The sequence below is a fragment of the Varanus komodoensis genome, unplaced genomic scaffold (assembly GCF_004798865.1).
Source record: "Varanus komodoensis strain SLA01 unplaced genomic scaffold, ASM479886v1 scaffold15, whole genome shotgun sequence".
Taxonomy (NCBI): Eukaryota; Metazoa; Chordata; class Lepidosauria; order Squamata; family Varanidae; genus Varanus; species Varanus komodoensis.
The window spans coordinates 67,032-86,764 of record NW_025335440.1 but is presented as its reverse complement, the minus strand read 5'-3'; the positions used below and the strand labels follow the sequence as shown (position 1 = coordinate 86,764).

Genomic DNA, 19,733 nt, shown 5'->3' with positions numbered 1-19,733 from the left:
CGGGGCGGGGCTTGCGCGCCTTGCCGGCCGGGTACGTCTCTTCGCAGTTCGGGCCAAGATGGCGGAGGGTGAGTGTCGCCTCCCGGCGGCGGCGGCGGCGGCCGGGCGTGGGGACGAGGAGCGGCGGCGGCGGCCGGGCGGGTGCGCGACAGCTCGGCTCCCGCTCCCTGGGCGGGCCGGCCCCTCCGTCTAGCGGGCGGAGGACGGGGCTGCGAGCCCGCGCCGCCGCCGCCTCCTGGGGGCGGGAGGAGCCGCCGGCTCGTTCCCGGAGCAGGGCCCTCCGCCGGGCCGGTCGTAAGGGGCGGCGCCGGGGGTCGTTACTCATTTAGCCGTCCCGGCAAAGTTTCTGATGGGAGGCGGCCGCGGCTGTAAGGCAGGAGGGGCTCGGGAGCGCCAGACGGGGAGGGCACGTGCATCCCTAGCCTACTGGGCCCGGGGCAGGTCCTGCTCGAACCTGTAGTTCAGCTTGGGGGCCGTGCTTGATCCGGCCTAATATCGAACGCTAAGCCGGGTCAGGCCTGCCTGATACGTGGATGCGAGGCTTGAGACCAGCATCGGGCAGGGGGTCGGACCCGGCGCTCTCCTCGAGCTGTGGCTTGGCTCGGCCCTATTCTATCCAATGGAAGAGGTAGAGGATAAGAGCAGTTAAATATCCTTGGACTAAATTAAATTGGCAAGATGTGAGGCCAGTGCCATGATTTCTCTGGGTGATGGAGGTGCAGAAGGAGGAGGGCTTCTGGTTACCACAAGGTGCTGGGGGCGACAGTCTCCCTCTCCAACTCGGGAGGAATCATTTAACCAGAGAGCACACTGAATGCCTCTTCTTCCTGGCAGTGGGTGACCCTGCGGCTCACACAGTAGGAGGGCAACACGTGGTGAGATACTTGTGTCCCCTTAGATTTTTGATGGTGGGGGGGGGGGTGATTCTGAGCTCCTTAACCTTTTCTGTGACTGTTGCCCCCGTCAGGCCATGCTTGGTCTCTTCTTAGTGGATAGGCCCAACCTGTGTGGCGTGTCATAAGTTATCGACTCTGGGCTCACCGGATGTCAACCCTGAGGGTGGAAGGTCAGTGCTCATCTCAGGTTTGGGCATATGAATATCTGATGTGCAGTCCCAAAAGTAGAAAAGGTGGCTTCCACAGGACTCACAGCATCCCTCCCCTTTTAGGAAAAAAAGTGACCAAGAGTTTTGTGGCACTTAAAGACTAATGCACTTATTCTGACACAGTTTTTTGTGGCCATTGTTAATTTGCTTGTCATATAAATCCATTAGTCTTTAAGGTTCCTCAAACAGACTTAACAATGGTGCTTATTTTAAGCCTTTTTGAGAAGTGTTCCATCCCCCTGCCCAGTCCTTACTTTCTGTTGTCATCACCATTGGCTTCCACTGTGTATGTGAACCAGCATCTGCAGCTGCTTCCATTCCATACAGCTGGAAAGTTGGCTCCTTTTGTGGGTAACAAAGCAGGCATTGTAAACCGTGGCTTAGAGGCACTACCTCGCAGGGAAATAACCCCATTGTGGTACTTGCTCTGGGAGGGGGCAACCTCTTCGGGTCCGCAGGCACACTTTGCCGTTTGAGCCACTTCCCTGGACGCGGCCACAAAATGGACACCTTGCAGAGGAGAGCCTCGGGTCTCTAGCCACCTGCCACCTCCCCTTTCTGAGCATGCCTCTGCATTCTACATGTGACCTACAGGCGTTCACAGGGAAAGAAGGTGGGAACAGCTGGGGATGCGTTCCTTTGCTCTGAGCTGCCAAGAAGAAACAGTGGGAGGTGTAGTGCTACAGAAGCACTAAGGCACTTTGGCCATACAGGGTTACCCGTTCCTGGACGTCCACATGGGGGGCGTGTCGTGAGTGGAGCTGGCTGGTGCCGGAGGTCCCTTCCGACTCGCTCCGTTTCTATGTTTCTATTCTAATGGTATTCTAAAAAGCACATTTTATAGTCTCACTCAGCTGATTGTTTCCAGTATGACATACAGTCAAAACAAAAACTGAAATCCCTGTGTGAAAGGATTTTTCTCCTTGAGCGTCTCGCCTCTGCATCTCCTTCCGCTCTGTGCTGGGTTTCCCCAGGCCTCTCAATTCAGAGGTGAGCAGGCACCCTGATGCGGCCTGCAAGCGCCTGACTATTCTGTGACAGTGCCGCTGACCGGCCAGTCCTTCATACTCCCTCTGTCCTTCCCTCTGGAAAGATCCTCATCGAGTTCAGTGGGTCTTGCCTCAGGGTGGATGGTGCAGCGCTTCTCCCATTTCTTTTGCTATCAGAGCTGTTCCTCTTGTGCTGAGGGAGAACTGACTTCTCTTTTAAAAAACATTTTCTATTAATTTCCAATGTAAAATACAAACAAAATAATACTATATTTAAAATTCAAACAAAACTAATTGCTACACTACTGTGCTCCCTACCACCAGGACCAAGAATGCATGCCACATTTTTTTTTAAATGTAACCTTCAAACATTTCAGGACATTCCCCACTTCCAAAACTGTAATGATTCTTTTGACAGCTCAAATCCTTTCCCTTTCTTTAAAACGTAATACATATACCCAAAATCTCATTAAACTTATTTGATATGCCCTTTTCTCACTTTAATATTACATGTTAATTTGTAATTAATAGCTGTATTCCAAACTGCTCTATAGTAGTCAGACAATTGGTAACCATATTTTACTTTCCAATTCTTAGCTATAATTGGTCTTGCTGCACTTACTAAATTTGTTATTTATTTCTTATCATCAAATCTTGAAAGTATTGTGGTCTTAGAGCATATGTCTCTGTTTAAACTTAGTATTTTAGTGTACTCTTTAAAAACCTCTTTCTAAAATTTCATTATGTATTCACATTCCCATTACATATTGACCTATGTCCCTTCTTTAGGACCACATCTGCAACATAAATTGGAGTATTTATTCTCTATACAATTCAATTTCACTGGAGTCACTGCCACTTCTATACAATTTTGTAGAAATTTTTCTTTATTCTTACTGACAGACACTTTAATAACCTCTTCATTCAAATATTTTTCCAATTTTCATTACTAATGTTTTTCTTAAATCTGTTTCCCATGCCGCTTTAAGTGAATCATATTGATCCTGTTCTTCTGAGAATATCTTATAAATTTTACTTACTATCTCTTTCATCTGCATATTCTCTTGTTTTTTCATTTCTGTAATCATATCTTCAAATTTTGTGTAATCCCTGCATCTTTCTCTTTTCCTTATCCATTCTCTAATTGAATCACATTATACCAAGTTATATTCTCCTTTCCCAGTACTGTTTTTATCATTTTTATTCATTTTCTCTAACCAATCTTTTAATCTAACTATTTTTAAATTCTTTAATAATTTCCTCTAAATTCTCCCTTTAGTTTAATGGAAACCCTTCTAATTCAGTAATTGAACATAATGGTGAGAATGATGGCATACATTTTTGCTTATGCCTCTTCCAAATCTGTAATGTATTCCTAAGGAAAGGATTTTCTACCTTATTTCCTTATTTTAAAATAAAACCTATCAAGGATCCTTCTAATTGAGAAGATTCTAATGTTTCCATATTAACTCGTCAGATTGTAATATAATACCCAGTATATGTCTCAATTGATTAGCCATATGATTATAGCCATATGATTATCCCTAATAACTTCATATTGGGGATGCCCAGTCCCCCTATCTTTTGTGATCTATACCATCTTTTTCTCTTATTCTTGCTTTTTTACCCCCTTTACAAAACTTATTGCTCATATCTTGCCATTCTTTTAATTCTTTATCATCTTAATCAGGGACATCATAAATAAGTATTCTACCAAAACAAGATAATCCATTTTTCCCGAATCCCATCATTTTTTCTTTTATTTCTTTTTAACCTATCAAAATTATTCTTTTTAGACATTCTATTTTTAGTAATATTAATACCTAAATATTTAATAAGTCTAGATATCTTAACCTTGAATTTATGTCTTAATTTTTTCCTTTTTATCTTTATCACTGTTAAATAGCATTTCTAATTTATCCCAATTTATCCTTCAAACCTAATATTTCTTCATATTCTTCCAAATGTAATCTAACCTAATCTATGGCTTCTAGTGGATCCCTTACTGTTAGCAAAGTATCATCCAAATCCTATTAACTTTATTGTTGACCATTCCACACAATCAAAAGCTTTAAAAATATCTAGGGATATTCTGCCAGCTTTGGATTTCCCTTTGCCTATAACCTATATGTTCAAAACTCTTCTGGTCAAATCTGCCATCTGCCTCACTACTATAAAGCCACTTTATTCCATTTTAATATACTTATTAAATTTCTTCTATTTGCCGATATTGTTGTCAAAATTTTGCAGCTCAGTTTATCATTGATAAAGGTCTTTAAGACTCTGGGTTAGTCAAATCCTTCTTAAGCTTAGGAATCAAAACTATTATAGAATACTTTGGAGATGCTGGCATATTTCCTCCTAATATTTTGTTAAACAAAGACTTTAGAGAAGTGGCTTCTCTTTGGATGCACTGCTGCCCCAGAATCTCCTGCTATTTAGCTCTGGGTTACAGCAGCTTTCACAGTTTACATCCCCAGAGAGTAAGTTCAGGACAGGTTTTTCTCCTTGCCTGTGGCTTCTAACAGAATTCATTGAAACTGAACTCCTGAACTGGGGTGAAGGCTGCTCCCAAGCAAATGCAGTCTTTGTGAGGGAAGAGCCCAAAGCAGTGGAATGGGTGAATTTGTTCCAGTGCTGAGGTGAGGTTGAGGGTGGAGAGAGATGGTGCGCAGAGAGAGAGAGAGATCCCTTCAGCCAGACTGTCTTGCTTTTCTTTTCACAGGTAATGATGAAGTGTTTTCACTGAAAGAAAGGATTGAGTGTAGCACCTCCCAATCTTAGCTTTAAAACATAAGAAAGAAGGAAAGCAAGAAAGTGTACGGACACCAGCAAAGCTGCGTCATGGCGCGCAATACTTTCCGCTCCTGCACTTTTGGGCCGCATTGTGATCTTAAAGTCACTTTCTTAAATGATTCAGTTTGCAGGAGCAAGAGGCCCTTGGAAGAGCTTGAGGAGAGTTGGTCAGATGTGAAGAGACCGCGCTGTGCAGAAACCTGCAGCTCCTCCGTGTCACCATTGCCGCCTCCTTCCCCAAGCAATGGGCTGGCAGCTTCTCCTGTCTGTTCTCCGGCCATCAGTGGGGACTGTGATTATAGTAACCTGGACGACACCTTACTAGAGCCCTCGAATGGGGAAAAACTAGACTCGCCCACCGGACTTTCCCCTGAAGATGAGGATAAACTCCTGTCCAGTGATGAGGATTTTCCAGGTTCTGTAATATCTGGGCAGCCTGCACAGGAAGTGGAGCACGTTTGCTTGGTAGCATCTCTTAGAGTAGGGCAGCTTCCCAGTGGACTGGAGAAGACCTTGAGCTCAGAGCCTCTCCCTCTGGCTGGCCCTCCAGCCTCCCCAAGTGGTGGTGCTTGCGGGAAATACTCTGAGAGTCAGGAGAGTGGGAACTGTTTGAACATGAGCTCTCAGGTTCCAGCTGGACTTGAGTTAGGTTGCAGCAGTCCCACAGTTGCAGAAATGGCTCCAGCTGTGTCTGGGGTGACGGGTCAGGAAGCTGCTCAGGCTGTGGAAGAGACTCTGCAAGCTGTACGCCAGCGGGTGGCCACGTGTGATTTAAGTAACATGCTGGCTGAAGGTCTGTCTTCCTCAAAGCAGCAAGAGCGAGGAAGAGCGAGCACAGCCGGCCTGCTGCATGAGACCGAAGGACCATCAGGCTCTGTCCGCTCCCAGGAGGCTGCACTGCCCAACTCTGCCAATGGCAGCAGAGAAGCTCAGGAGGAAGTTCCCTGCACCGGGGAGCCAAAGAGGTCTGAACACTTCACTGTGCTGTGTGCAGCCAGGCTGGCATCCGGGCCTTTTTTGGTTCCACGCTCTGCCTGCCCATGTGCTGCTCTGCACAGCTTAGATTAATCGTGGGAACTTGGGGAGGTGCATGGGGGGTGGGGGGCATGCCACTCCAGGCAGTGCCAACGCTTGCATCTCTTTTCCTTCTAGCTGGTACAAAAGCCCCCAGTTTGACTACTGAGGAGGTTTTGTGTAGACTCCTCTGCTCCTGTGTGGTGTAAAAGATACTTATGTCTGCATATAGTCATCTAAATTCATCTTTTCTGCTCTTTCCTGCATCCTTTTGTTTCTGCTGAGATCCCCCCAATTTCCAGTTCTTCAGGGACAAAAAAATCTCAGCAGTGGGAGATGGCACTAAATCCCGCTGCTATGGTCAGAAGGGTGGAAATTTTCTTATCAGAACCAGAAGTGTGACATTATGTAGAGATCTTCCATACGTTTGATGCCAGGTTGTGGCCTATGGCCCTGATTTAACTTTGTAGAAATGTCTTTTATTTTGCACAATCCTCTGTAATGCTGCTTAAATTCTAGCTTTCTTCCCTGCATTCTGAGAAGGCACCGACTTTACACATCTGCAATTCATGTACAGATTAAGGTGCAAAGAAAAATCTTAAAACCAATTAAATTCTTAATTCTTCAGGGTAAACACCCCCCATCACAGTGTTTTCGAGAACTTTTGATCTCGAACGGTGTGGTTCAGCTTCTGTGAATATAAACATGGGAGACTTGATGATTAAATAATTGGCACACATCCTCCCAAAGATGGGACAGTGATTGTAAGGCACTCAGCCCTCGTTGAGGTCATGCTGTTTTGTATTGGCCCCAAAACGCGCTCTGTAACTTCGACTCTGCTTGTAAGAAATTAGCAATTTTGTACTGCTTCTCTCCTCCTCTTTTCCTTTAAGGCCTACGCGGATATGCATCCAAGAAAGTGACCTTGAGCAGAGCAAGGAAAAATACATCTATGCTGTCCTCAACCATGCTCGTTGTGCTGCACCGGGACCAGGTATGTTTTGCCAGAACTCGCTACATTTGAGGGTTAGCAGAAGCCTGACCCAACTCATGCTGGAGGCTGAGAAGTGCTGGAGTTCAGCCGCCGCAGCTGTAGTCTACAGAAGTGGGATTCGGTCCTGGCGTGTGCACTAGACAATCAAGCACTCCAGGGTATGAGGTGGAAAAAGGGTCTCTGTGCACAAAGTAGGCGAAGTGGAGCCCTGGGGAAAAAACAGCTTCCCTTTTTAGCACATTTTAGAGGAATGTAAGCAAGAGAGAGGAAAACTTCATGCACTCCCCTAGTCTTGTCTTTCAGGGTCATGGAACTGCCTCCTTCTCAAACCCATGTATGGGCACATCTGGGGGAATCTTGGGTTGGCCGCAAAAGGTTCCCCTTGGGTGGGGTAGCTTCCAGAAAGCATGTCCTCCTTGCTTGGCTTTTACCCTTCCAGGCCAGAGTGGGGGCCAGGTGGGCTTTTTTGGGAGGGGGTTACTGTGATTCTAGTTGAGATTGGGAAGGAATCTTTCCCAATTGGAGAGGCCATCTTTCCTTTCCTTGCCTGTATTTGTTGCACTCAAATCAGCCTTTCTTCAAGGAGCTTGGATTGTTTTGAGGAGGTTATCTGAGTAATTTTATGTGGTAGGTTCACTTCAAGCAGGATGGGCAAGTGCAGCAGACCTGGGGACCACTTTGGCCCCCAAACACACCTGTGCATTCACACATGCAAGCTTCATGCTACAGGTTGGCTGGCTGTCATGGACGTTTGGTGGCAAACAGCTCTGTAGAGCTAAAGGTCTTCAACGTAATCTTGCTTGCAGGCTTCATTTGACACTTTCCACACAATGAATTGGTGGGACACTTCTACATGGCACGTGAACCAGCTAAATTCAACCCTCGGTTGCTCTGTGGCAGCCAAAGCACCGTACCATCCTCCTGTCCCTGAATTCGGCGGCTGGGCAGCGGTGGCCACCGCGGGGGTGCAGGCTTCTTCCCCCGACCTGAAGCACAGCAGCCCCTGGGTCTGCTCAAAGGTTCTGTGCCCCAGCGGCATTGAACGTAGGTGCCCCGAGGCTTCGGCGAATGGGGCGACATAGCAGTCTCCTAAATAAATAAATAATAAATCAATGCCCATAGTCACAAATCTGCTGCTACGTCATCCTGGCTGCCGTGAGTGTGCTGGACAACCATTCTGCTCCGGGGCTCTTTTCTGTCATGCGCTGGATCTTTGCATGTGACACAGCATGGAGCGCATCATGTGTGCCCCTTGATTGCCTTGAGGGGCAAGCAGATGGGTATGGGCCACATGCGTCTTATTTCAGCCAGGGCTGAGTCTATAAGAACTCCCCGGAACTGGAAGACCGTCCTCAGGCTCACAGTTGTGACCCATTTTCTGGTTTCTTCTTGGGTAGATGAAGAGGCTTTCTTGGGGAAATCAGCAATTCTGCTTCTTGCCCAAAGTTTCTGTCTCGCTGTGCATTCGGTACAAACAGGTGCACACCTGGTGGGCCGTTTCTAGCATCCTCATCCGGGAGTCATAATGTGGAGAGAAGGTGACGAGGGGCTGCTTGTGCCTTTAATCTTACTATGCATTTCATGAGCAGGGCAGCTAAACCTCATCCATTCACACAGAAGGAAAGAGGTTTGAACTCAGTATCAGCCAGCAGCTTTCAGGGAGAAGAGGCAGATTAAAACCCTGCACACTTGGGCTTGCATGGGAGGTCCGCCACTTCTGCTTACAGGGAGAGGAGGTTCACGGGAGAGGATTTTCGGGTAACCTGCTGGCTCCCATGGACAGCCTCATGGGCGGGGTGGGGCGGGGGAGCTGTAAGTGGACAGTCCAGTGAAGGAGGTGTGTGCGGCATGAACTGAAAAAGCTGCCGATGCCGCCCGAGCCTGCCTGAGGCCTGCTCATCTGCCCATCGGGGAGCGGAGCGCTGCCTGAAGAGGTGCTCGTGGAGCCGTCGTGCATGCAGTTCAACATGTTGCTATCATCGTCCTTCCTGCAGAAGGTCTCATAAGGAGGGGCGGGCGAAAGTGCTGCACAAGGCCATCATCTGGCTGGTAGCACTGGATGCCTCCGCATGGGCCTGCCCTAAGTTAGGCTGACAGGCCAAAGCGGTCCGCCTGGGGGGCCCCGCTTAGGACTTCAGACCAGCCCGTTCCCTGCTTTGGGTGGGCTCTGCGAAGCTGCTTTATTGGGCTGCTTTTGATTGAGAAGGATGGGTTAGGTTTGCAGGGTGTTTTTACTGCCCTGTTTTTTAGATTTTATGGTAGAATAGTTGGCTGGAATGAAAGGACATGTTATGGCACTTTCTGCTTGCTGTTATGTATTGTGAATTGATTTATTATATTTTATATGTTGCCTTAGGAAAATGCTGTGTTTTGAAAGGCATTGCATAAACCTTTTCAAGTAAATAAATAAAATGGACTCTTACCTGACAACTTACAGGTGTGGGTGGAATGAACATCTCACAGCTTTCTCCAAAGTACACCCCATCGGCCTGGGCTAGATTTCATGCTTCCTGTGGGGCTTCCAAGGGTGATTAGCATACGGGCTGCCTGGCTGGGTAGGCGTGCAGTAGCTGCTGAAATGGAGGCCAAGGTCGAAGCAGCCTTGGAAACTGGACAGAAAAGCAACTCTAGGGAGCAAGAATGGGTCCTCTGCACCTCCTTCTGTAGACCGTGTGCATCTCTGAGCCCCTTGTGAGGCTGATACTTGCAGCTGTGTGAGGGACCTTCACCTTCTGTTCTTAATCCCTTTCATGCTTCTCTGCCTTTCACTTTTGAATGGCAAAGCTGCTGTGATTGCAAGCCACTATTTCCAGATCCATGGAATGGCTGGTTGGGTGACCAGCCTGCTGAGGCCGCACTGGGGCACAATGTGGCTAGTATTTGCTCAAGCGGTTCTGACTTAAGACCTGGGTTCTGGCAGACATGCATGGCTTGGGCAGCAAACCTGCGAGCGCTGCCACATTCTGAGCTCCGCCTCTTCTGTGTGCTGGCGAGGTTGCAAGGTGCACGTGACTCTTGTCTCACCACGCATATGTCCGGTAGGAGAAGAGCGTGCCTCCAGTCCTGTCCAGGCAGGGCCAGAGTCTTTCCTCCTGTTTGCTAGCAGATGGCGCTAGAATACAGTGGAGGAAATGCACGGGCCTGGAGTTTGTCTGTCAGCACGAACGAGTATGGGGGTCTCCTTTGGCTCCCAGGGTCAGAAAGGTTGTTGGTGCATCTCGCCTGCTGAGCCTGGGCCTAGTTTTTGGCCGTTGGCGTTTCGAATTGGCTTTTGCCCACTTTGCGCATGGCGCTTTGAATGCTGCCAGCAGGGATGCCGAACCCTTTCCTGCAGCATCTCGCCACAAGTGGCTCTTGTGCTGCTTTGAGCATGAAGACTGCTCTGTGCCAGAGAGCCGGGAGGAGCATAAACTGGTGGAACAGCCTCTTGCCTCTCCATGTCCACACCTCTGTGCAGGAAATGAGCTTTGGTCGGTCAGCAGCTGCGTAGCTGAGCCTTTCCACCCGTGGTGCTGCAGCCTGGCATCCAGGTGGCGTCGCTTGCACAGAGGTCACTTGCTAGGCCCAGAGGATTTGCGTGGGGGTGGCTCTTCTCCCCTAAGGCCATGCGCTGGCGGAGCCCTCAGTGGTCAGTGCATTTGTGGTCCAGCTGCAGCAATGCACTGGCAGCGCGCGGCAGCTTTGACGCCTTTGGCCTTGCCAAGTTCCGGTTGAAGCTCTTAGCAGGCTGCACTTCTCGATGGAAACCAATTAGGGGCCAATCTAGAAAAGAAAAGATTCCTGGTTCTGAAGTGTTCCCTTTTGAGCAGCACATTTCCTTGGGACCCGGCCTGCTGAGGCCATCTGCGTGGTACCAGAATTGTGCCCAGCAGCACCTCTGAGCTTCTCAGCCTGAGGAAAGGCAAGATCTGAAGAAAGCCCCGGTTGTCCTCCTCCATGTCTGCTCCAGTTAGGTGCATGGAAGCAAAAAATTCTTCTTGCACCTCTGGAGTTTACACGGAATCAAGGGGCCCGTAAGGCCATGGGGCCTGAGTCTGCTCAGTGCAGGACTCCCAAGTTGAAGCATCCCTGGCAGAGAGCGGCCAGCTGCCTCTTGAATGCGCCCCCACCTCCCCAGGCCATGGGCTCCACTGCCGTTCTGCCCTAGCAGTCAGTAAGCTGTGACATGCCTCGTCCGACTTGGGAAGTCCATTCTCAAAATGATGCGTCTGTCTTTCAAGGGACTGAATCTGGATTTCCACCGTAGTTCGACCAGGTGCATAAATCTCGACTGTGGTGCAGATGTGCTGCCTCAAAGCAGCCTGGGGGGGGGGGGTCTTGGCACATTCGCCTGCAGCAAACAGGCTCTTCCTGGTGCCAGAGAAATGCTGCTTCTGGTGGGACTTGAGAGGGGAAGGGCCTGTCTCTGTTATAGCCAAGCAGCCATGCTGGATTGCACCCCCCCCCCCACTAACCTCTTGCTGTGCCCAGTTTCAGGCGAAGTCAATGAATTGCATGAGCTGATGAGGAAGGTTGCTGCCCAGAGCCGGGAACCCGGGTTCGAGCATCCAACCGACCTGACTGTGAGGTACTGCGCTCCCCTAGCTGAGAATAAAAGTGGACCCCACTGCGGGCTTCCTTCCGGGATGGAAGCAGTTGCTTAAACTGCTCGACAGCCTTGTAACCTTCTTGAGAATCGCAAGCAAAAATGGAAAAGCGTATCATGACAAGCTCTTCTGCACTGGGTCAGCTCCGTCCACTGTGACATGTATCACCCCCAAGCACAGTGGGGGGAAAATGTGTATTTATTGGATTTATATCCCCCCTTTTTCTTGCAAAGTACTCAGGGCAGCTTTCATCATTCTCCTCCTGTTCTCCATCTTGCCTCCACAACGACAGCCCTGTGAAGTAGGCTGGGCTGTGACTGTCCCAGATGCACTCTGTTGGCCCCATGGCGGAACGGGAACTCAAACCCCGATGGCCTGAGTCCCAGCCCGGTGCTCCTGACTGATACACCACACTGGCTCAGTGTACACCGTGGGGACAAATGGCCACAAAATGAAAATTTCACAATAGCAATAATTTGTAGTTGCGTCATTGCTCTGGCCATGCTAACTAACATGGGTACCCCCAAAGCTTTCATCCCCTCCTTTAAGCAAAGGAGGGGACTATGTAATAAAACAGAAATGTGTGTGGTTTTGGGGGTGGGGAGGAGATAATCTGGCTTGTGAATTCTGACTGAAAGGGAAGAGTGCTTTTTCCACTTGAAGGCTGTAAAAACCTTGTGAATTCCCAGAATGCCTTGAAAAGTTGTGTCCCTGAGCATCTGCTGGACCCTCGCAAGCCAGTCCTCCGGTCAGACGGGTTTCAGCAGAGTGAGGCGGCTCTTTGTTGGTGCAGCTGCCACTTCCATTAGTGCGTGCGCTGTTTGTTCTGCTCAGCAATGCCCAGGGGGCAAAGCTGCGGCTTCTCATGACAGGGCAGCCCTGTTCTTTGACATGCCCAACAGTAGGGATGGCAGCAATTTCTGCTTGACCCAAACAGCACTGAAATGAAACCATTGATGTTTCCCAGGATCCTTCCCTTGACGCAGGAGAGTCGAACTGTCATGCATGAAGAATCCTTCAAACAGCTGTGGGGTCTTGACAGGAAAAGCTTTCCCAGCACTAAAAATAAAATAAAATAAAATGCTTGCCAAAAATTCCTTTTGCTGTGGTTTCCTGATACTGCCCTGGATTTTGCTCAAGATATTTTTTGCTATTTAATATGCCTCTCCTATATCCAGTAAGAACAGTTAATTCTCTTAAGGAATTGGCTTGCATAAGATGAGGTGTTGCCTTCTAGATCATAGTTTTGCAACAGGACAGGTAGAACTCAAGGGTGATCAGCCTGTTATCTGCAGGAGTGAAAGGGTCCCTTTGCAGGTCCCATACCTCCAAATGCCAGGTGCAGAAAGTGACTGCTCGTGTGAGGGGGGCTTGGTGCTCAGTTTGCACCTGCCAGCCACACTTGGCTTGGCACATCAGTGGGCTGCATCCAAACTTTTGGTCTGCCACAGCAGGCAAATTGGGAGGGACCCTGGCAAGAGCAGCTTGGATGGGGACAGGAGATGTCTGCAGTTCCTTCTTTTCTCTGCCCGCTTCAGCTTCTCCTCTCTCTGCCCCATCCAGGAACTTTGCCCAGCGAAGCAATTGCACAGTCCAGCGATTCAGCCTTCAGCAGTGGGTCGAAAGGAACAGCTACAACGTCCGTCGGTTTGCTGCGATCCCCGATCGCTTTGAGCGAAGCACCGCCCTGGGCTAGGGGAGCCTTGCCACTGCCTGTGTTTTTATCCTGCACTTCAGAAGTAACCTAGCTGCTGACATTCAGCCGGCTGACCTTTATATTGTTGTATAATTACAACAATTTTTTAACGTTAAACCCCAGTTAGTGTGTGTTTTTGATAGAAATATTTGTTTGCTTATTCCTTGAATTTCCTCACTACCTATGTTGGAGGTTTCAGCTTTCTGCTTGAGATGCACTTTGATCACTTTCATAAATGTTTGTGCCTTTTAAGAATCTTGTGGCACACTGCTCTTCTCCCACAGTGAGTGGTTGGCTATTTTCTTGATCCTGGTTTGTTGCATATTTGCATGCCTTCAGAAGTCACAAGGTGCGTGCCTGTCAGTTGGCTGCGTGCCCAGCTGGCACTGCAGGCAAGCATTTCATGTGACTGCAAACAGCGTTGCGGTGGAGGCAGCCCATGTACTTTGCTCCCAAGGCATCGGCGATGAGAGATGGAATGGACCAGGTAGGCGGACGAGCAAGGGAAATGATTCACCCTCTCTTGAAATGCTCCGGTTGGTTGCAAGTTCCTAGCAGAAGTAGCCTCAGAGGTGCTCCTCGCCTGCGTGGCCCTTCCTCTAACGACAAATGGCCTGCCTGGGTACGTGTCAATCTAGAAGCAACCAAAGCCCTCCGAGAAGAAGGTGGTGCTTCTCCGGGCCATGCAGCAGGCACTGTCTTTGGTGCAGCCTCTTGCTCAAGCAATAATTTGGTAGGAAAAAAACAGCAGACATCTTCCCCGTCTCTTGTATCTCCTGTAAGCATCTGCACAACCGAAGCAAGCATGGGGGGCTCGTCTCCCATACAGGCGGCTCTGGCAAAGGCTGGAAGCTAGGAGCGATTCCAGTTCCATTTTGGTTCCTCTCTGGGTTGTTCCATAGCCTTGTAAAGCCCCGTTTTCGTGATCCAGCCTGGAACATGCCCTTCTAAGGTGATGCAGCAACACTTTCTGTGTCTTAAGCTTGTCACATCTGTCTGTCTCCCCTTCGCATAACTCCTTGCGTGCCATAGCGTATTCTTACTATTTTCCCTCTCCTTTATCGCTTCCCTTTCAGAGAAATGGTGGCTGCTGTTCATAGCTTGAATCCTCTCTATGAAGCGTGGAATCGCTTCTAGGCTTTGTTTTGTTTTCACTTGCTAATGGCACATTTTAAGCCTGCAATTACAAAGGCTAATGTTTTGGAGCATGTGCACCCCTCCACCTCCCCTTTGCAGCCTGGGGGAGGGCCGTGTGAATGCTTGAATGTGGGAAAGGCAGGTGGGACTCGCAAGGAGAGAGCAGTGCTGGAAAGTCCTTCAGCAGAAGTGCAAATACTGCTGCAAAGTTGGACTAATTCTCAATTTTCGGGGCGGCTGGTATCGCACGCACACACCCTCCCTTGTCCTGTTTGGCACAAGGCTTCCATTTAGCCAGCCCAGGTTCCAGGCGAGGGGAATCGGAGCTCCGCTTTAAGGCAAGTGGAAAGGGCAGGGGTATGGCAATATGGAGGCCAGGCTCTAGGATTTGAGGGACTCCTGCTGGGACCCCTCAGTGGTTCTCATCACTGGTGGAAGGTGAGATGCCTGGCCACCATGCCTCATTTTCTCAGCCTTCTCCCCTGCCTCTGCAGCCTTTGCTCACCCTTGGGCCCAATGGACCGCAAAGAATCCTGCCTCCCTCCCTTTTATAGCCCAAAGGAGTTGGGATGGCGGCACTTTCAGCTCTGGTTTCGGGAGCACCAGATGGGAGTGTCTGTCCCTGTTGTGTGGTTCCAGCCTTCTCGGGGTCCAGAACGAAGAAATGCCCATCTTGACCATGTGCAACTTGGACTTGGCATGAAAACAGGGCTGTAGATGTACTGTCAATCATCTTAACTCCTTATGTGATTAAATGAATATGTTTAATCACTGTAATGTCAGTTATATCCATTGAGTGGGCATAAAGACACTGCTTCTTAGGAAAAGGTTGGCTACGCCTGTCCCCAGAAAGAACCGTGCCCAGGCATGTGCATCAGGCCCAGAAGCAGAGCGAGGAGGCTGGCGGCCCCTTCCCTGCCTGAAAGCTCACGCTTGCATCTTGTGCTGCTCTTCCCAACCCTTCCGTTCTGGACAGTGCTGGCCTTGAGCTGAAAGCCCCAGTGGTGCTTGGGGTGGCCCCCGTCTTGAGCCAGTTCTTTATTTTTCCTGTGGCTAGAGATGGAGGCGCTCGGCCTTCTCAGATCGACCCATACATTGGCATTTTGGATCTGTTGGTCTACAGGTCCCATAATCCCCAAGCTGGGGGGCCACCTATGGCAGTGGCACATCTGGAGGGCACCGAGCCGAATGGAGGTGCTGAATCCCACAAACCCCCCACAGGCCTGCCGTATCGGGGGGACAAGGCTGTGGCACATGCTAATTCCACTTGATGTGTGCAAAGCCCTCAGCATTCCAGTCCAGGAACACCACTGTCTGCAGCTATCACACTGCGGGGGCACATGCCTCCTCTGCCCCCACTACACGCATGAGTTGCATACGTCCTCCGGGGCCAGGTGTCGGGCCTGGATCCGGGAATCGCTAGTCTAAAGCCTTCATCGCCCACCAAGCTCCCTGCCGGCCCAGGGCCTGCACGGCTGCAGCTCCGTCAGTGCGTTGCCTGTGGGGGATGCAGGGAAACGGGGGTAAAAACAACCAAACTGAAAAGCTTTTCCTCACATTTTGATTTTGTAGAAGTCAATTTTAAGGGATTAAAAAAACATAATAAGACTCGCTGGAAAGACACGTTAAGGCAGTGACATTAAGTAATGACAGATTTTGAATTTTACACCCTCCCCAGTAACACGCTATTCTATATCCCACAGGACCCATTCAATTTGCTTGAACTTTTGCAGCAAAGTTGAGTGAGATTTTACTTGAAAGTCTTTCTGCACAAAACAATTTCAGCTCTGTTCTGGGGCTTTGGCCTCCACAGGTCTCTTCCGCATTCACATGCGGTCCACAGCAAACGGCCCACCTCTTGGTGCAAGCCGCTGCAGAGTAACCACAGCTCACTTTGGGGGACCGCAGGATGGCCAGGATTAAGCTGGGGCCATGGTGTGGTTTGCAGATGGATCAAGCTGCTGGGGCGGCGACATCGGACCTCTTTGCTGACTCGAAATGCCAGGAAGAAACGATGCCGTACGGGGAACACGGGCGGTGGCTCTGTGAGGAAGGGGCTTGGCGTGCCACTCTTGGCACAGAAGGATGGAGGGTCCTCCAAAAAGCGGCAGTACACTCCAGGCTGTCAAGGAGAAAGGCTTCTTCGCTAAATGGGCCCTTTGGCTGGACAGAGCCACAAGACTTCATGATGGCCCCCAGCCTAGAGGGCCTAAAAAGGGACTGCAGGCGGTCATCGGGCGTTGACCCAACGACGGCTGCTGCTCAGAGGGCGACCGGCCAGGGACAAACGAGGGCGGCCTGCAAGCTTCCCAGGAGCATCCACTTGGCCAATGGGGGGAGGAGGAGCGCTGGAGAGGCGCCCCTGGCCTGACCCAGTGGGGCTCGTCTTCTGCCTGTGAATGCAACAGATCTCCTTTGGGTTCACCACGGAACCGCCCCCTGAGGACCACTTCAAGCATTTTCCTTCTGGCTTTTCTGCTGTGTAACTTCTAGGTGGCACTTTTGTATAGCGAAATAATGGCAATGAGCAAGTGAAAAAGCTCTTTCTTTCCTATTTTCATAATTAAATGCAGCATTCTTCCTATTGCAAAAAACTCACCAAAAGTGCTCAGTGGACACAAAAATGAAACTGGAGGCTCCCAATGTTATCTACAGAACCTGGAAACAGCTGTGAGCAGGGAAGGACGAGCACGTGATCAGTGCCTCCTGAAGAAAAGCTCTCGTTTTCTGCACCTCCCCAAACTAAAATTTCCAGGATTCTCCAGAAGAAGCCAAGGAAGTGGAAGTGGGATAAAACTGACCTAGATCTGTGGTGTAGGCAGGGCACTGAGCAGCCCTCCCAGCCCCTGGGAATGCTGTAGATGCTTTGCTTTGTGGCTATGAGTAAAGTTGGACTTTGCTGTTCTGTAGAGCTGGAGGGATTTTCTTCTTTTTTTGCATTCTCTGTTAGGTAAAACAATGCACAACACGCCAAACTAGGGAGGAAAACAGGAAACTCAACAACTCAAAATAACCTATAATAAGCAGCTAGTGGAGTCCAGAGAACCCAGGTGGAATAGCTTATGTGCTTCTGTTTTTTAAAGAAAAAAGATCAAATCCCCGCAAATTGTTTGTGTTTGACACACAAACAGCAAGACTGAGAGCCTGGAACTGAGAGCTAAAGTCCTTGTTTGGCTTGTGGTTGAAGGAAAGTGGTGTTCTCGGGGTTCTCATGAAGAGGAGAGATGCAGCCAGTTGGCATCTGGAAACCAGGACAGCATCTCCTACTGAAAAACTGAGCTGCAGTGAGCAGAAAGCAAACCAGCAATGAAATGAAACGTTTTTGTGGAGATTAAGATTGTAGGACGAGATGGCAAGAGACAGTCAAGGTGCAAGATGGCACCCCTGCTAGCTCCATCAACGAATGGCCAGATGTTTGAGTACAGCACAGCACAGTTCAAGAAGTCAAGATGGGCCCCAAGTCATCATCGGGATGATTTTGGTGGAAATGTTCCATTCTCGATATGCAGCTGCAATATATATTTGTCCTTCTTTTGATCCACGTTGGTTTGGGTTCAGGGGCTTCTTTTTCTCCAGGGCAGAAATGGAGCCACTGGAACCTGCAATCTGCAGCCCAAGCAGGACGCTTTCCAAACAGCTCCTGCAATGTTTCACCTCTTCAGTTGCCCAGTCTTGGAGGGGGAAACCGAAAGTGAGCGCAGGAAGGAGAAATGGAGTCCATCCACCAGGCTGTCATGCTTCAATGATGTTCACTGAAGGCTTGTTTTTGGGAAACTAGGAGACAGAGAGAGAGAGGGAGAGGGAGGGAGGGAGGGAGGGGGGGAGAGAGAGAGAGAGAGAGAGAGAGAGAGAGACTGCAGGTGAGAATGAGCACACGACACCGCGTGGGAAGATGAGCATATTGAGTTTGGACAGGATGTGAAACAGGCTAAAGAGGTGTGTGTTTGACAGGCTAGAGGTCACAGCAAGTCTGGCTTTGTAAGTATTTTACTTTCACATTGTTCTGCAGCACAAAGGAGGAATCAAACTAGCCTTGAGCCAACCTCAGCTGTATTCCATTGACCAAAGTTTGCATTTGCAGGGCTGCATACACAAAATGCCGTCTTGGGTACCTTGTTGCAAAAGATGGATTCATCCAACCTGCCAGGTTGCCCTCTTGCCAAGGCAGACTTTGACCATGTGAAGGTGAAGGTGGCTGACCAGTGAAAGCATATTTGGCTACTGCTTCAACTAGTCGATGAATCCATTTCATCAAAGGTCGCTTTCGACATGGCCAGAACCTCAGTCCTAGGGCTGTTGCCACATGAATCGCTCAATTACGTGCAAGGGCGGGGTGGATCTGATGGGTCATTTGGTGTCACTTTAGGGTGGCTTCAGCGGGTGCTGGAAAGTTTCTGGCAGGCAACTCTGCCGTGACAGGAGGAATAGGGTTGCCAGGGCCTTCCTCTGAGAAGCAGCAGTTGCTGGTGAGCAAGGAAAGGACCCTGAAGGGAATGTGGCAGTAAAGCCACTGCCGACACAGCAGAGTGCGAGCAGCGCATCAGCTAAGCAACTAAATCGGGGGAGGCTGAGGTGGGTGTCCAGTCGCTCTTGGCTGCAGCCAGGGAAAGTGAGGAGAGCTCGGGGCTCTTGCCCGGCCCAGTGCATGGGGGGACACCCTGCTGTCGGCGCCCCATGGACAGCGAAGGCCCGGCAGGGCCACCCCGGCTGGCCAGCAGCATATGGGGAACCGCTGCAGCTGCAGTCAGCAACTCGCTTCACAGCACTCCCACCACATCGGTGAGAGGAAAGCAACGGGAACCGTGCCTGCCACTGCGCCCGGTAAGCAAACGCACCAGCCGCCTTGGGGTGGGACTCCAAAGGGCCCCCGCCCAGGGTCCTGCCTGTCCCAAGCAAAGCAGCGGCTGCCAAGCCTCCCCACGCCCCGCTTCCCACAGAATGGCAAGGGCTGACTGGTCCCGGGTTCCGAAGGCGCCCGCCCAGCAGGATGGCCTCAGAAGAAACACCCAGTCCATCAAAGGGGGGGCAACCTTTTGAGTAACTGCAATGGTACCTGTGATTAGTCAGGGTATGGATTTGTAGCCCCTGATTAATCGTGGATGTTTTTAATTACTCAAAAGGTTATTAATCAATAAATCTATCTAATTTATCCACTAAATCATGTAGCCTGACCAATATCTCATTATAGGTTTTTCCTCTAATATTGATGAAAGTGTGAGATCGCTTGCAATTGCCAGTGCAACCTAATACATACTTACTCAGCAGTGAGTCCTTTTATGTTTGGCATGGCTTACACCTTAGTGAAGGTGCACTGGATTGCAGCTTCAGTAAGAGTAAGCTACTCTGTACGGCACCACTTTGCATGACGCAACAGCTCACTGCAGGTCCATTCACCCAGGAGGAGCTGTGTGGCCAC

At 49.8% G+C, this 19,733-nt stretch overlaps 2 protein-coding genes across 4 annotated transcripts in view; one reads left to right on the top strand and one right to left on the bottom strand.

Moving 5' to 3' along the window:
• The first annotated feature begins 28 nt into the window (after positions 1 to 28).
• On the top strand, positions 29 to 13,463 carry LOC123020725 (S100P binding protein). 3 transcript variants are annotated; one of them, XM_044424836.1, is made up of 5 exons: positions 29 to 68; positions 5,015 to 5,855; positions 6,798 to 6,898; positions 11,369 to 11,465; positions 13,048 to 13,463. In XM_044424836.1, the coding sequence occupies exons 1-5, from the start codon at positions 59 to 61 to the stop codon at positions 13,178 to 13,180; spliced, it is 1,182 nt and encodes a 393-aa protein (XP_044280771.1). In that variant the 5' UTR covers positions 29 to 58; the 3' UTR covers positions 13,181 to 13,463. The 3 variants fall into 3 exon arrangements, with proteins under 3 accessions (XP_044280771.1, XP_044280770.1, XP_044280769.1); XM_044424835.1 differs by lacking the exon at positions 29 to 68 and adding an exon at positions 1,030 to 1,066; XM_044424834.1 differs by lacking the exon at positions 29 to 68 and having other exon boundaries at positions 4,700 to 5,855.
• A 2,412-nt stretch (positions 13,464 to 15,875) lies between these two features.
• FNDC5 (fibronectin type III domain containing 5) overlaps positions 15,876 to 19,733 on the bottom strand; it is a 36,670-nt gene continuing 32,812 nt past the window's right edge. Inside the window, exon 6 of the mRNA XM_044424951.1 lies at positions 15,876 to 18,091. Coding sequence (XP_044280886.1) covers positions 18,050 to 18,091 — 42 coding nt within the window. The 3' untranslated portion in view covers positions 15,876 to 18,049. The remainder of the gene's footprint in view (positions 18,092 to 19,733) is intronic.

Excerpts from the sequence above, each read along its gene's own strand:
- LOC123020725 (XM_044424834.1), top strand. The coding sequence starts at position 4,939 with ATGGCGCGCAATACTTTCCGCTCCTGCACTTTTGGGCCGCATTGTGAT. Across the intron at positions 5,856-6,797 it reads TGCACCGGGGAGCCAAAGAG|GCCTACGCGGATATGCATCC; the intron begins GTCTGAACACTT and ends TTTTCCTTTAAG. Across the intron at positions 6,899-11,368 it reads TTGTGCTGCACCGGGACCAG|TTTCAGGCGAAGTCAATGAA; the intron begins GTATGTTTTGCC and ends TGCTGTGCCCAG.